This window comes from Amphiura filiformis, chromosome 9, assembly GCF_039555335.1.
Source record: "Amphiura filiformis chromosome 9, Afil_fr2py, whole genome shotgun sequence".
Classification (NCBI taxonomy): Eukaryota; Metazoa; Echinodermata; class Ophiuroidea; order Amphilepidida; family Amphiuridae; genus Amphiura; species Amphiura filiformis.
The window spans coordinates 49,655,081-49,672,802 of record NC_092636.1 but is presented as its reverse complement, the minus strand read 5'-3'; the positions used below and the strand labels follow the sequence as shown (position 1 = coordinate 49,672,802).

Below are 17,722 nucleotides of genomic sequence, written 5' to 3'. Positions count from 1 at the left end.
AAATAGTATGTTCTTATACACGTGTGACTATTGATACATTAGAGTACTTACCAAGTACGAAATGCCAAATTGCCGAAGACATCAAACCTAAACATTTCAATATCCTGTTATCCATATTTCAAATATATAGTTTTGGTTTCTCTATTGTTCAGAAACCAAAAATCAAGGGATTAAAATGTGGAGATGAACTGGTATGCAATCATAACACTATTGTGCTGGGAGGACACAAGAGGGTATATATAATCAAAAGTATAAAGGCCTATAACCATACGTATATAATAGCCTATTGTGCTACATTTTCATTATCGATATCTATCAACGCGGACGACTTTTGATGCTCTCTGCCGTAGATGGCACACTTCCATGACACCATAAAATTACACCCAAGTTATGCATAGACATCATGTGCATATATTGAGGGGTGGGGGTGGGGTGTTTTGTTTATTTGTCTGAAATATAAACGATGCATGATGATGTAGATGATTTGATTATGAATTAGATTATTCCCGGAAAGCACAACCCATACCTCTTACCTATGTTCCTCCGCCACCTATATATAACCTCCTCCTCCCCCTCCCCACACTCGATATCGACTCTTCCCTATTATTTCACTCCACTCTTGAGCCCCCCTTTCCCCCTCCTTCCCTTCCCACTTCCAATGCTCTCTCCCCTCTGTTTCTCTTTCTCCCTTACCCTTACCCCCTCCCCCTCACACACACATAGGCCTACCCTCTTTCCCTGGCGATCTCTTCTATCTCTCTCTCTCTATTCTCCAATAAATAAATTGAATAAAAGTTAGTTTAAACCAGCTTTCTATGATATTGATCTTCCGTCATGCGACATGCACATAAATAGAGTTGTGTATAATAGTGTTTATAACACTGAAGTCATAATCTGTCAAGTGCCTATTGTAATGTCTGTGGAAATATTTCGATGGTCTATATATTTTCACAGTGAAATCAGCTTAGGCTAATTCGTAGTCTCAAGTCAATGCTTTCAAACTAAATCAATGCTTTCAAATGTAGACTGCTTTGTTCGACTTCTCTGCTCGTGAATATTGCACTGCGAAATTTAAACATTTCTTTTGTATACTTAGAGTAGGTATCTTCAAATCAAATAATTTTACGATCCACACCACTTATAAGAAACTGAAACCAAAACCGAAACTGACTGACACAAATGTTCGGTTTTAAACAAAAGGTAGAAACAATGAGTTCGATATCTTATGATTCAAGTGGTTAGGCAGGACAATAGGAAACCACGTGACCAAAACCAAAACCAAAACTAAAACTATATATTTGAAATGAGGCATTGTATCCACTGTTTGATTCGCAATGAGCGTAACACAGATATGAACACCCCGTGCTGCTCTGATTAGATGTATGAGTATATTCAGGGGGGTGACACTAAATTCACGGCTTTTGTTTAGCCACGCAAACCTATGGCAATTTTGTTGGCTTGCTCTCAACAAAGTGAGGCAAGGTATCGATCGGTTATGAATAATTCACATCAACTCTTACTCAGCCCATGGGATTGAGGTCACCACATAAAGGTGTCATAAGTTTAGCGAATCGATTCTGTTGAATATAGTAAAAAGCGCCCCCAAGCAAGGTTAGACCGGGCGGAAGTGGGTCAACTACTATGATCCCATCAGGCCACAGTGATTTATTTCTGCAAGAAAGTCTGTTAAGGGGGTACTACACCCCTCAATAAATTTGCGTCTATTTTTGCATTTTTCTCAAAAACTAATAACACACTGGTAACAAAAGTTATGTATATTATAGGGGCAAGGAATCCAATTACTACACTGGAATTTCAGTGACCCAAGACAAGCAGTACGTTATTTATGATAAGAAATAAGGTACCGCTAGGATGTACCTCATTTTCTATCATATATACTGAACTGCTTGTCTTGAGTCACTGAAATTTCAGTGTAGTAATTGGATTCCTTGCCCCAATAATACACATAACTTTTGTTACCAGTGTGTTATTATTTTTTGAGAAAAATGTAAAAATAGTCACAAATTTACCACAAGGGTGTAGTACCCCCTTAATTTGATAAGGGAATGTCTTGTTGATATAGTAATGTCGAAATTGAGACTAACTATCGATAATACGAAGGAAATATACGACAAGCATAAGATATGAAATACAGTGAGTATTTGAAGTCAAAAAATCATTTGACACATCACGTGATTCCAAAATGGCACCCGCGGCAGAGTTTTTGCCATGTGCTTCCTCCCTGTGGAAAAGTATCCCGAAAAATATCAATCTGCACTAATACACTTATTGGTGTACCCTGCCAGTATGAATTATTGTTGAAAAGTAGAATGGCACAGTAATTTTGACATTTAATTGTATACCGCCACTAATAATCCAAAAATCCGATCTTTATTCATCACGTCTATTGGCTCATTTTCTTACATTGAACTATTATAGGCACTTCAACATCGATGATAACCAGCATACACCACAAGACCCCAGAAAAAAAACCCATAGGCTCACGTCAAGCCGTCTGTACAACCTGTCTTCAATCATATAATAGATTGAATACAATACCGTTCTTTTCAAAGAGACTAATCTTACAGGTGCAAGTGATTAGCATTTCTTTGACATCTATGGTTCGATGCATCGGTAGGTCCTACTGCATGAACGTGAGTGCGGGCGATCTAGTCAAAATTGTATTCATCTATTGTTATGGTACTTAATCCGATTTAAGTACGTCACTTCGCCAGCGTGCCTATAAACGTATTCTGTTAGGGAGTAGCCTACATAGTACAATTTCAAACTTTGTGATTGGCAATAGGCCCCTACCGTACGTAGGCCTACATTAAAACGTATGCATGGGTGACACCCAGGAGCGATTATAGTATTTATTTCCTAGCTACATCATATTTTGATTGTTTCCGTTTGCCATAATTCAACACAGAATAAAAGCAAAACTCACTGAAAAATAACATTTGCTGAAAAATGAACTAAGTTTAGGGAGTGTTCAGAAATACTTTGGTGGGGGGGGGGGGCAATATATTTATTCGTGTAACAAATTTTTTAACCCCCACCCCCTCTTCGTTAACCCAAAACTTTGTTGGCCCCCGGTCTCACAAGTTAATGGACCTAAAACTGTTATGACCCCCACCCTCATATTTTAATATTTTAAAGTACAAAACTATTTTACCCCCCCCCCCAACCTGTACCATTGTACATCAAACGATAGAGGAACTAATATTATTAAATAATACTAAAACTTGTATTCATGTCAGTGTTGTGAGTAATTTAGTAAAATAGGGTAATTTTTTAAAATTAAAACTTCAAATAATATTGTTTTTGTTTGTTTGTTTTAGATGACAATTACAGTTTCATGCAAAAGAGTTATGCAAATACTTTAAAATGTATACGTTCGGCATATAGGCCTACGCGTCATGGCCTACTCTGCCTGGCAAAGCTAGTCTGGTCGGAATGTGCATAATAATTATGTTTCGTTCGGTAGCCGATGCAAACGGAAACTACGCTGTCCCTTGATCAAACGTCTATTATATTAACGCCCTCTGGCCAGGTCAGACCATCATTTTAATAACAATATGCTATTAACATATGAATTGGACACATGCAAATTACGAAGTGTCACATCCTGATTTAATAATCCTTGGTATATTGCATGCGTTATGTTATGCGGAAGTTGCTTTACATAATTATACGAATGACGTAGCAGAGGGTGGTAGCACATGGTTGCTAAGGACTTTTATAGAGGCCCTGCATGAAATTATCGATTGGCTCCAAACAAAGGATTTGAGCCGGTGTCCTTCACCGTAGTTATGGCGGAGTGCAGTCCATTCAATCAAATGTTGTCATCAACCTATTTGATCGTAGTGCAGGATTATGTGTGTTAGACGAACTGTCACGGTAGATTGCAATCATGCTTTTGTGGAATGCATTTGAGTAGTCCGCCATATTTACGGGATGATACGTCACATGCAAGGCCTCTATTGGTTGGTATAATTTGGTTCATCTCAAGTTTGGTAGTGACGTATATGCGTATTTTCCGTGCAGCAGTATCAAATCGCGCGCGTAAAGTTAAACGCCCTAAGTGTGCGTGCACGCGTACATGAGTGTTTTGTTGGCACGCTTGCAGCGCAACCGCGAAGTAGCATTGACGTCACTACCAAACTTTAGGTGAACCAAAGTATAGAAATTCCGAATATGGGAATGGCTTTTAATTAAGCGAAGTCGAATTAAGGTGGTATATGAGGCATTTCATAATTCTCGCTATTCACAATAAGGGCGCCGCCAGCGGTTTGCGATGTAATCGTGATGTATCATGGGAAAAGGTCGACATCCAAGCCCGCGCAATACGAATATTACCATGCTATTACATAGGAACACGTGACAATATTTTTTTAGTTTGTCAAAATAAAGGTGTTACACGTGAATCGATACTCAATAATACTTAATAATGTGATTTGAAATGTGCACAATTAATTTTTCTCTATCGATTTGCGTGTAATACCGTTATATTGACAAACTAAAAATATTGTCACGTGTTCCTATGTAATAGCATGGTAATATTCGTATTGCGCGGACTTGATGTCGACCTTTTCCCATGATACATCACGATTATATCGCAAAATCTGTTGGCGGCGCCCTTATTGTGAATAGCGAGAATTATATTAATTTATATTTTCTTTGTGTCTTATTGTTTTTATCAATAATCAATGCAGTAAATGAGTTAATATGACTGAAAAGGCTCATTAATATGTAATTTTAGCCAATATATATATTTTCAATACAGTAATGTTCAGGAAACTTTTATTTTGTATACTTTTTTGCCTTCAAACTTGGTCAAAGTGTTTCTATTATCTTCTAATGAATTATATAGTGACGCCGCCCTCTAATTTGCACATTTACATATTAAAATGAGCTAACTTGCATAAATGCTTATAAATTATGTAAATTAGGGTGACTAGCTAATTAATTATGTATACATTATTCAGAAGGCATCAGGAACACTTTGACTACGTTTGAAGCCACCATTCTGTTAAATAAAAATGTTATGAACATTATTGCATTGGTGTTTTTTTAGCAAAATGTTGGTAAAAATTGATATATGAATGACCATTTTCGAGTCATATTAGCTGACTAAATAGATTGATTATGCACATATCAAATGCATCCCCGGCCCCTGGGGACCCGGGGATGGCCGGGTCGTGGGCCGTGGATTTTGGGTTTAAAAGTTCAAGTCCCAGGTAAACACCTGGCCAGTCCCGGACCCACCCGGGCAAAACTCTCAGCCACTCCCCGGCCCCCCGGGGCGAATATCCGATGCAAACCGATGCAAACCTCGGGGATTCCTCGGCCCAAGTTCCCGGCCCTGAGCATCGGATATAGGCCTGGATCTACATATGGTTTTAATATCGCGGGCTCAAAATTTGGTATTCAGATATGTCTTCACTAAATGGACTGCCGAGCTCTGTACATGCTGGGAGGATTCAAACGCTTCAAATATAGGCCAACATGTGTGTTCCATTGCAAATACGTCATTTACTCACCTTGTTGTGGAACATCTAAAAACGATAACGAAATTAGGCTACCTAGATTCTCGTCACTAGTGCAGAACAGCGTAATTCTCAGAAATAGGCCTACTGTACGTTTCCTCTTTCGGACTAACGTATGTCTAATGACCCTTTTTCGGACGAGCACACCGTCGAAGGAATTTTACGTTACATTTTACATCAATGTCGGACCCCAGTCACCCGACTTTCCCACTTTCATTTCGTGTATTTTTCATACTTTACAGTAGCAGGGGGAACGGGACAAGAGGGGGATACATGTGTGCCATCAAGTGCTATATTTAATATGCATGCTTGTTTTAAATATATTACGAGGCATAAATGGTGGGTCGGAAAATGCCGGGAATAAACCAGGAATATCATATTGATATAGGGCCTCCATGTAGGTCTATATAATTAAAACATCAAAGATATGAAAGAAACAGATCACTGCATTTACATCTGTCCATGGTTATACGGGAGTAGCGAATGTGCGAACTTTGCATGAACATTTTAAGCACATAATATTATAGGCCTATATATGATTTTTTTTTATGTCAATCCAAAATGCAACTTCAATAATTATAATGAGGCTATTCTGTAAAGGCCCATACCCCATCCAAATAGGTCTACCTTGTATCTTGTTTAAAATCAAATGACCATCCTTTTTTGGCGCACTAGTTATTAATATTTTGAATTTGATTGACGAGGTTGTCATTTTGGGTAATATTGAAAACATCCTTTCAATGATTTGTGAATAATGATATTGTTAAACGCTCCAATATGAAAATATAATATAGTTTTGATATCTGTATATTAACACAAGACATTGAATTCAATTTTTATATCATACACCTATAATTATTTTTTTAAAGAAGAAAAATACAGCTGGAGAGTTTGTAAAGAACATGTACACTACCTATAGTATCAAGTCTTTTATTATGTATTATGGCCACGTAGCAGTCGATCGCAGATGTCACAAAAGTATCATGGATTCTTTTATTATCACGGTCAGTTTTGTTTTTGAGTGTAGGCCTAATAATTTAAAACTTTACTCTCGGCGGGTGCATGTCAAGCCAGTGTGGTCTGGTTAAACATGTTAACTTTAGAGCCCCGCTAAATAGCAGATACATGAACTACTATGGCAAAATTGGAAACAGCAGCCAAGATTTTGTTTTTGGAATGGATTTATATGAACAGTAACATTAATGTGGCGACTCAGTGGATTATTAATATACATCACCGGCTCAAGTACGGCCAAGTGATAGGATTCCCTGACCCATAAATGTGGACATCCTTTGCAAACCACGGCCCATTTTACTTCTTGGAAAACCCAGGGTAAGTTACGACATAATCCCGGCCCGACTCGGGTAAAGTCCCGGCCCACTTTCCCGAGGTTTTGGCCGACGTCAAGTCTTATACCAGTCCCGGCCAACACCCGGCTCCCCCCGGGATACATTTTGAGTCAAATCCCGGGTCACATGATGTCAAGTCCCGGACCATCCCCGGGTCCCCAGGGGCCGGGGTTGCATTTGATATGTGCATTACTTATAAAGCAATATAATACAATTAAATTTAAAATTTAAACATATTATGAACATTTATCCATGATTTTAGAAAAAAACTATTGGTAAAAATTATATATTAATGAGCATATTTCAAGTCATATTAGCTCATTAGCTATATTGATTATTTATAAAAAACTATTTTAATGCAATGAAATTTAAAATGTTTTTATTACTGATTACTGCCTCAAATACCACCTTAAAACCAAATGTCATTGGGGAGACAAGTTTCTGACCTGGTGCATTATGTTGTTATACGCTGGCGAAGTTACGTAATAATCGGATTAACTACCATAGCAATAGGTGAAAACAATTTTTGAATATACCGCGCTGCACTGATACTTTCACGCGGTACCTCTGCATTGAAACATATCATGCTGATCACTTGCACCTGTAAGATTAGTATATTTGAAAAGACTAGTATTGTGTTCAATCTATGATTGCAGACATACACAGGTGATTAGTTCAACCGGCTTGTAGTGCAGCGCGATATGTTCAAAGTTGTTTTCACCTATTGCTATGGTAGTTAATCCGATTTATTACGTAACTTCGCCAGCGTATACCCAGGGCCATGACACTCCCTCATTTCAAATAAATAGTTTTGGTTTCTCTATTGTTCAGAAACCAAAAATCAAGGGATTAAAATGTGGAGATGAACTGGTATGCAATCATAACACTATTGTGCTGGGAGGACACAAGAGGGTATATATAATCAAAAGTATAAAGGCCTATAACCATACGTATATAATAGCCTATTGTGCTAACATTTTCATTATCGATATCTATCAACGCGGACGACTTTTGATGCTCTCTGCCGTAGATGGCACACTTCCATGACACCATAAAATTACACCCAAGTTATGCATAGACATCATGTGCATATATTGAGGGGTGGGGTGGGGGTGTTTTGTTTATTTGTCTGAAATATAAACGATGCATGATGATGTAGATGATTTGATTATGAATTAGATTATTCCCCGGAAAGCACAACCCATACCTCTTACCTATGTTCCTCCGCCACCTATATATAACCTCCTCCCTCCCCCTCCCCACACTCGATATCGACTCTTCCCTATTATTCCACTCCACTCTTGAGCCCCCCTCTCCCCCCCCTTCCCTTCCCGCCTCCAATGCTCCCTCCCCTCTGTTTCTCTTTCTCCCTTACCCTTACCCCCTCCCCCTCCCACCCACCTACCCTCTTTCCTTGGCGATCTCTTCTATCTCTCTCTCTCTCTATTCTCCAATAAATAAATTGAATAAAAGTTAGTTTAAACCAGCTTTCTATGATATTGATATTCCGTCATGCGACATGCACATAAATAGAGTTGTGTATAATAGTGTTTATAACACTGAAGTCATAATCTGTCAAGTGCCTATTGTAATGTCTGTGGAAATATTTCGATGGTCTATATATTTTCACAGTGAAATCAGCTTAGGCTAATTCGTAGTCTCAAGTCAATGCTTTCAAACTAAATCAATGCTTTCAAATGTAGACTGCTTTGTTCGACTTCTCTGCTCGTGAATATTGCACTGCGAAATTTAAACATTTCTTTTGTATACTTAGAGTAGGTATCTTCAAATCAAATAATTTTACGATCCACACCACTTATAAGAAACTGAAACCAAAACCGAAATTGACTGACACAAATGTTCGGTTTTAAACAAAAGGTAGAAACAATGAGTTCGATATCTTATGATTCAAGTGGTTAGGCAGGACAATAGGAAACCACGTGACCAAAACCAAAACCAAAACTAAAACTATATATTTGAAATGAGGCACTCTATTCACGTGGTTTCTTTTCCAACGCTAAAAGATTACGAATTTTGGTGGTTTGTAAATGAAAAGTGTCCGCACTATCGATTGATTACGTAACTGTTATGAATAATTTATTAGTTTTTCAATGCAATCGCCTCGACCCATTAATACATATTATCTGTATTTATCAAAGTACTTGGAATAGCAATCTGGTGAGTTCACTGAACTACGCCCAAATACTGATGGAGTTTTAATGGCGCTAATCCTCTCCATACACAGATGAACAAATACAATAGGAGAAGGTCAACACATATGACCTCCTATATGACATGTTATATGAGATGTACAACAACCTGAATATCATAAAGATCAGTGTTCGTTTGTGCATATGAACTGCATATTTACAATACTAAATATTACTCGTTATATATTATGTCAAATATTGGTATTATGACAACACGGTATATACATTGTATATAAAACGACTAATAGATCCTACTATCATGGCGTCAGGTCATTGGTTCATCATATCCCGTATGTTTCTTAAAATTCATTCATATTTGAGACAAATTTCTGTGCCCATTTTATAGGCGTATAGGTGGATCCGTTTTTTTTTGTCATTTTCATTTCTTTTTGATGAAAGAATTAAGGTTTTCCACTGCACGGAGGCCACTATGTGATACTAATTTAATGCTATTTGTAAATGAATGCGGATTCCCGGTTGTTGTTTTTCCACAGTGTGACAACTGTCCACCCATCCAGACAACATCATCACATAATAAAACGTCTGTATTTGTACGATGAGTAAATATTAAACTGAACTTTGCCTTGGAACATTGTGTAAGACGGTGTAAGATTTTGTGGGCGCCCTCAACATTATTATCCTCTTTGTATCCGTAAATGACATGGCATAGACTGTGTGAATTCTATGAAGACTACTTATACATGGGGTCATATCCATGGACACAAGTAACGATAATTGACAACACGATACGCGACTGTATTTAGGAGGCTAACCACTAATAATTAATAATGCCGGGTAGGGCCTACTCCTGGGCGACTCGTGTGGGCAAGGACGCTTAGGACGGTGACCAAATGAGTCTCAAATTTCACCGGGGAGGGGGGAGGGGCACTCAAGTATGATAATGTAGGCCTATACGCATGTGTGGCCAACTTTTTAAACACCCCCTAAAACGAGTTTTACCCTACCAGAAAATGAGAAAACGGACATTTTGATGAGAAACGGCCAAAATGGTGAGAATTTAAATTTTCTCATTCTTTTGGATGAGAAACTTCCTGGTGTGTGTGTCAATCATTATTGTCTTATTAAAATCCGGGACTTTGGTTGACCTGTGCTAGACTCCAGCACATGTTAATGACGCAAAGACAGTTGTGGTAACACCATGGTCGCAGACCTGCAAAAAAGCTCAAAAACAGATAGTAATGAAACCAGTTTTTATTTTCCTTGCTCTAGCGAGTTCACAGAGAAGGTGTTTCTAGTACAATGCAGCGTCGGACTCTAGCTGAGAGCGTAGCCTGAGTCCAAACGGACTCCAAGAAGGGCTCTCCATACACAAATGAACAAACACAAAGGAAAGTAGTCTCCTCCGTGACCAGCTTGATTTCGATGGAGCGAAACCAAATTGGCTGCAGAGGAGACGGGTAATTTTGCCATGCAAATGAGGTGAGTGCCCTCTCAAGAATAACTACTCTCTGGTATACCCTTGTGTATATGGTTTAATTATTTGCTTCACTTGGGAGCACATCACAGTGGTTTAACATGTGCGTTCACGCGTGTTAAAATAAGTAGAGCAAAGAGCGGTATTAGGGACCACCATTTTCAATTTTCATCATACCTGACTTTTACTTAATACTTGTTTCTGTTTTTAATGGTTTCATTTGATAGATCTGTTATTCAGCTATGTATATAGCAGAAAAATCTGCCAACAATGCGTCATTTTCAAACGCCATGCATTTATCTTTAGTGGCGGCAGTGTCAAGTGGCCCTTATTACACCAACTAGTACCATATTTGTTGACCATTTTGAGACCTTTAATATGGTTCTTAATAGTTTCTGTAAAAAGTCTTATATCAATATGGTATTTATTTAATGTGAGGAACAACTGACACATGAGATGTAGTTCTTGTCTTTCCAGTCCTCTTTCGAGCCCACAACGTCTGTACATTCATCACATTCGCCTTGCTTATAAACATTGAATTGCGTCATCTGTTGACCCAATGAAAAAAAAGTTTTTAGCGGGAAGTGTTAGCTTTCGTTCAATAAACAAAAATCTGATTGGATGAATAGAGTACTTGAGGTTTTGACAAAAACCAGTCACATGCATATTTTCCAGCTAGAAGTTCACATAGCTTTTACGATGTTATGCACTCAACCGTGTAGAGTAAAGACAGACTGTGTTCTCTACAAGGTACTGCTGCTTGGACGAAATTGTGTGCTCAGGTGTATCGAGGTGGAAACCGTGCAAAGATGCGTTTACAAGAGAATGTTTTGTTTAGCCAAACCTTTCCATATGTGAGTCTGCAGCTCTGTATCTTATTTCTAAAATCAGACATATCAGCCGACAAGCGCATGATTTTGATATGTAGAATTACACAACTATAACGCAAATTAGAAATCGACATTTCACAGTAGATATAATACTAGTAAACTAGTGACTATAAACTGTAATTCATGAATTTACGCATTAATAATTTATACTTTTTGACTTTATATCGTTTATCAATAAGATTGATCGATTTATTGACACATTTTAATTTTAGGAACACTGAGCCGAATTTATACACGGCATGTGCATGTGGTAGTGTAGACCGTTTCGGTGTGATAGTTTCTTTGTGATTTTGAAAAAAAGACCCAGAGTTAAAAAGTAAGGCGGAAATGACACATTTGTGAGTGGACGCGGCGAATCAGCCGTAAACTCGGCAAATTGTATTCTGAGTTAAAGTGTAAAATGTATGTGAAGGTCGTATTCATAGGTGTATCAATTCGTTGCGACAAGTATCTTATCAAACGCTGTTTAAATCAATCAATAATACTACTGCTGAAGAGGATAATAAGCTTCTACCTATTTCTATAGAATAGTTCTTGTCTTTGTTTGCTTTGGCTACATCCTGTTCAAGTGGTAGACAACAAAACTTGTAAGTTGTCTAGGTATGTATAATCAACAATGAACAATGAGAGGATATTTCTGAACCTCGTTGACTTGGGGATGATTTGAAATGACCGCCAATTATGACTGTTGGATATTTATTACCAGAAATGTAGAAAAAGAGACACATGTAGAACTGATAAAAAATACGATTTTGTCGAAGGAACAGAGTTCAACAAATCATAACCCCGCTTTTGGATATCGTTTGAAGTCAAATGATATACTTTTAAAGCTTATGGTATATATTTTCTAAACACGAAATAAAACAAAATTGACCGGGCCGACTTTACGGCTGATTCGCCGCGTCCAGTCACATTTGTGCTTCCATGACCATTTTAGAATTAGCCAAAGGGGTTAATTCAAGATCATGGGTTGCACTCCGCTCAATCAAATGCACCCAACATGGAGTTAGACACACTCAACATCATGTCTAACTTTTCATGGCCAAATCTCTTCTTTTTGGACTAGGTGAACTATGTTTCCCTATTATATGCTGTTTTAAATGTGTTTTTAATGATCTGTGTGCAATTTGGAATGTCTGCGGTTGATTCTGCATGTTTTTATAACTTCATATCCGGGTAAGCTTATTGACTGTTGATCTAAAGCTGCAGAATTCTGCAACCTTGCAGGGCTGTTAAGCTTAAGCTTACTCATTGTGACTTTGAAGGTCTACACTGAAAAAACTGTTTCTTTCTACAAATGGCTGTGGTGTATGTTTTGCTTTTGGCTGCTTCGATATTTCTACAAAACATTAATATTTGGACATGTGTAAGCTTACATGTCAACTCATCTCCCCTTTGTTATTGACTGGTCACATTGTTCACAATGTCAAATCTCATCGCTGTGCTTACTTTTCTGCTCCAGTTTCTTACTACAACAACAGCTCTGCTTGCTATCATCTAGAGAGAGTTGTTAACTTATCAAATGATGTTGAAGAAAACCCCGGTCCTGACAATATTAATGACATTTTCCCCCTTTCAGAATCCCTTATGAATAAGAACTCGTTCAACACATCGTCTATGAACTCTTCATGCTCTTCATATACTAGTTCAACTGATCTTCGACCACAAAATAACATTTCGTCAATATTTTTTAACTCGAGAAGCTTAGGTAATAAGCAGCTAGAATTACACACCCTCATTGACATGGAGAATCCAGATGTTTTGGCTGTCGCCGAGACTTGGCTTGATAACACCATTACAGATGCCGAAATCATGGATCCATCTTATATATTATTTCGACGCGACCGTAACAGACATGGTGGTGGAGTTTTGATAGCAGCAAAAGATTTCCTTAACCCAATTAGGGCTACTAAATTTGAGGATAACAACATCGAACTTGTCTCTGTTGAACTATCCACTAGGCGCGGAAAAATTTTATATTGTTGTCTGTACTATCAAAAAAAGCCGGACATTGCATTTTTTAATAAATTGGACAATTGTGTAAATAAGATTCTTAGTAGTGTACACTCATATGCATGTGTTATCCTTGCAGGTGATTTTAATGTGGATGCTCCACACTTTCAGCCTGGTTCAAAAACATTCTCTGAAGGGGACACTAGGTTATACAAGTTGCTCACTGAAAGTCTGGACCCTTTAAACATGACTCAACTTGTTGATTTTGTAACTCGTAAATTCTCGGACAATCAGCTTGATGGTACTCTAATTGATCATCTGTACACAAATAATACTGACTCTGTGCTTAATATCAGGCCTCATCATGCCATAGGTGCAACCGACCACTCAGGTATTGCTTTCAGTCTTAACTTTGCTAAAATTAAACAAAATTTTCCACCAGGTACATTTCTTCAATACTCCAAGGCTGATCTTACCGGTCTCTGTAATGAACTCCATGTAACCGATTGGTATGAGCTTCTCCATGGTAAAAACATCAATGAAGCCTGGAGTGTTTTTAAAGATAAATACACGGAGTGCATCCATACATTTGTTCCAAGCAAAAGATCCAGGAGACGGGAGAAAAAGCCTTGGATTAATGATGAAATAATCAAACTGGCAAAGAAAAAGAAGCGCCTGTACAGGAAGTGCAAAAAATCTCCTGATGATTTACCGAAATGGCAGAATTACAAAAAGTGTCGTAATATGTTAAAGGTGGTTATAAACCGTGAATACCATTCTTATGTTTCAGATATTGCAAATGACAATTCTAATCATGGTAAAAAATTTTGGTCCTTTGTTCGGGCATCCAAAGCTAAACCTACTGCTACCTCTTTTAAGATTGATGATATTTGTGTTACAGATCCCAACACCATTGCTAATTCTTTCAATGAATTTTTTGTTTCAAATTTTACTACCTCTGATGAGCCAGATACAATAGACTCAATGTGTGAGGGCCATCAGGGAATTCCATTTTGTCCCGGTGTTGACCAATTCCTCTGAGGTTTTTAAAATCATTAGGTCCTTGAAGAATGGTAAAGCCCCTGGGCCTGATGGCATCACATCAACTATGCTCAAGCTTACTGCTGCTCAGGTTTCTTTTCCAATTGCAATTATTTTTAATATTTCTCTTACTCAAGGTACAATTCCAGATGATTGGAAAAAAGCTACGGTTGTACCGATACATAAATCTGGGGATATTACCAATTTGAAAAATTATAGACCAATTTCATTGTGTTCAGTGGTAGGCAAAATGCTGGAGAGAGTGGTTACACGTAATGTTGTTAATTATATGGGGACAAATGGTCTTATTTCTCCTCAGCAACATGGTTTTATTGCTGGGCGTTCCTGTACCACTCTCCTCAGTAAGGTTTGCCACCACTGGCTACAAATTCTGGATCAAAGATCCCCACCAGATGTTGATGTCATCTTCCTGGACTGGAGCAAGGCTTTTGATAAAGTCAGCCACTCTTTGCTCTTAGCCAAGCTTCATCGTTATGGTATTTGTGGTCCTCTCTGGCACTGGATTTCCTCATTTCTTTTAGGTCGCTCACAGTGTGTTAAATTCCGAGGGGCATCGTCAAATTGGGTTTCTGTTGAGTCCGGGGTCCCTCAGGGTTCTGTCCTGGGGCCTTTGTTGTTTAATCTCTTTGTTTTGGACTTGCCAAATTTTGTTAGCTCATCGCTCCCCCAATATGCTGATGACACGCTCCTGTACAGACCCATCCAGGCGGAAGATGACATCAACACTGTCCAAAATGATCTTGACAGTATAGTTAACTGGTGCAATATTAACAAAATGTCTTTAAATCCAGACAAGTGCAAGGTTATGAGATTGTCCAGGAGAGTTGGTGTTAATAGATCCACTCCACAGTACACCTTACTTAACAAACCCTTAGGTGTAGTTCATAGTTATAAATATCTCGGCATTATGATTTCTTCAAATCTGAAATGAGGGGACCATGTTAAATCAGTCACTTCAAGAACCTCGCGTCTTTTGGGATTTATTAGGCGACTGGTCCGCTGCAATGATCCAGATATTTTGGTCAAATTATATACCTCCCTCTGCCGTCCAATTCTTGAATATGGTATCCCAGCCTGGCTTCCACATCAAAGTGGACACTTAAAATCCTTGGAAAAAATACAGGGACGTCTGGCACGTGCCTGTATTCCAGCACCCAGGGGAGAGCTTGAGTATGGTGTACGCCTTGAAAAACTAGGTCTGATGTCTGTGTGCAATAGATACAATTATCTTGCTATTTCTTTTATTGCCAAGTGTTTTTACTGCAAGCATGATATTGATCCTTTGGAGTATATTTCCATCAATACTCGTCATAGTAATTCTCTTAAGTTCTCCCATTCTTATGCTAGAACCGATAGTTTTAAATACACTGTCTTCAATCGTTTTCCAGTTTATTTTGATCAACTTCCTCCATCTCTCAAAGACCAATTCTTGTTTAGTATATTTAATTTCCTGGACAATCTCAAAAACATTTCAAAACAATTAGCTGGAATTCAAAATAGTTTTTAGTTGGGCTTAGGCTTATTTTTTTATCTAAAGGTTGTGCTTACATTGTATTATCACGCCTCATCTTATGTTGGAGAATGTAGGTAGATTCATCCTTTGCCCTGTTCCCCTGTGCTGATTGTATGTGTTCTTGTGGGAATCAATTAGGTTTAGCCACTTTGAAAGTGACTTTGTCACTATCTGGCTATCCATGCCAGGGGTTCTCTTGTCCTTTGTTTAAATTGTTCCTGGTTAAGGCATGCCATCTCTCTATTTTCTCCAACATGGGTCAATTCAATTTCAATTTCTTGCTTTATGACCTTCCACGGCTTACATTTTTATATCTTTGCATGTGTAATTTATATATTTATGTGTAATTTTGATATTGTGCAATATTTTATATGTATATGTGTCTTTTTGCTGGCAAATAAAATGATATGATTCAAAAGTAACGTTTACGCTCTACCAAATGGGGACATCTTGGGTTTTTGTTATAACGTCAAACTAATGTCAGATTTGGAATTCTTGGGGTCGACTTACCCGAAAAAGTGTCTCTGTACACGATTTTAGGTACTATAGCTCAAAACTTATTTTGTCAAGATGGCGACGATGGCCGCCATCTTGTATTTCTGGACAAAAATGAGGTCGTAATGTCTTTGTACACGATTTTAGGTGCTCTGGTTCAAAAGTAAATTATTCAAGATAGCGCCGCCAGCTATCTTGGATTTCTGGGTGAGAATGACTCCGTAATGTCAGAATCGGAATCCTTGTGCACGACTTACTCGAAAAAGTGTGTTTCTACATGATTGTAGGTTCTCTGGTTCAAAATTTAACTTTTCAAAATGGCGCCGGCGACCATCTTAGATTTTTACCTCTAGCAAAAAACGCCGGGATTTTGCGTGGGACATGGGACAAATTTTTTCTAAAATTAATGGTCCATAGTAGTCAAATCAATCGTCAAACCTTACCAGCCAGAGGTTGGTCACAACATTAATGTTTTGGACCTAACCATTAGTGATATATAACCACAATGCTCACTCAATGGAGATTTTTTTTGAGACTTACGTTTGTCTGTTTGTGGCTCAATTTGTCCCACTTTTCTCAAAATAAATAAATAAATAAATAAAATCCTATTCGTAAAAATGAATGTTTCTTAAAGGAAATATTCTGAATATTTCTAAAATTTAATAAAAAAAGGCAAATATTTTCGCCAATAACTTGAGCCCTTTTTGAGCATCTCATAAAAAATTCCCTTGATTATACATACATCACTTTTGACAAAAATGTTCTGATCTGTGATTAAAAAAAAACCCAAAAATTGGTCCATAGGACTAGGTGGACGTACGCGGTTTACGCTTCCTTAAACTCGGTTATCGATGTTTCAGCTTTAATCGGTTCATCGCTAGAGATGTTTACAAAATAACAAATGAAGGGCGTTGATAATGGCAACCAAAACGAAAAGAAAATAATAATGTGTTGCTGTTAATGAAGTACACAAATCGTTCATCGTTCACAACACGACGCAAACACGCAAGCCTATTATACTGCGCCAAAAAGTATCCTTACACTTGGAGGAAAAATCCAAATTTTAAAACTAAACCATATTTGGGTAAATTGTTTAATAGATGCACTATTTCATCCGGTACATGATGACACCCCACTGAATCTAATGGGAGTTCAGAGAGTAAAGATACAAGCATTTGATTAGAGCAGTAAAAGTGACAAACTGGTCTATTCAAAACTCCACGGACTAGACATCTGGTTTGAGAGTGGTGAATGGCTTATTTATGC

At 38.0% G+C, this 17,722-nt stretch overlaps 1 protein-coding gene across 1 annotated transcript; it reads left to right on the top strand.

Moving 5' to 3' along the window:
- The first annotated feature begins 13,176 nt into the window (after positions 1 to 13,176).
- Positions 13,177 to 14,427, top strand: LOC140160121 (uncharacterized). Its single transcript, XM_072183398.1, has one exon. The coding sequence runs from the start codon at positions 13,177 to 13,179 to the stop codon at positions 14,425 to 14,427; it is 1,251 nt and encodes a 416-aa protein (XP_072039499.1).
- The last annotated feature ends 3,295 nt before the right edge of the window (positions 14,428 to 17,722 follow it).

Bases quoted from the DNA above. Each gene is read 5' to 3' on its own strand.
- LOC140160121 (XM_072183398.1), top strand. From the start codon at position 13,177: ATGGAGAATCCAGATGTTTTGGCTGTCGCCGAGACTTGGCTTGATAAC.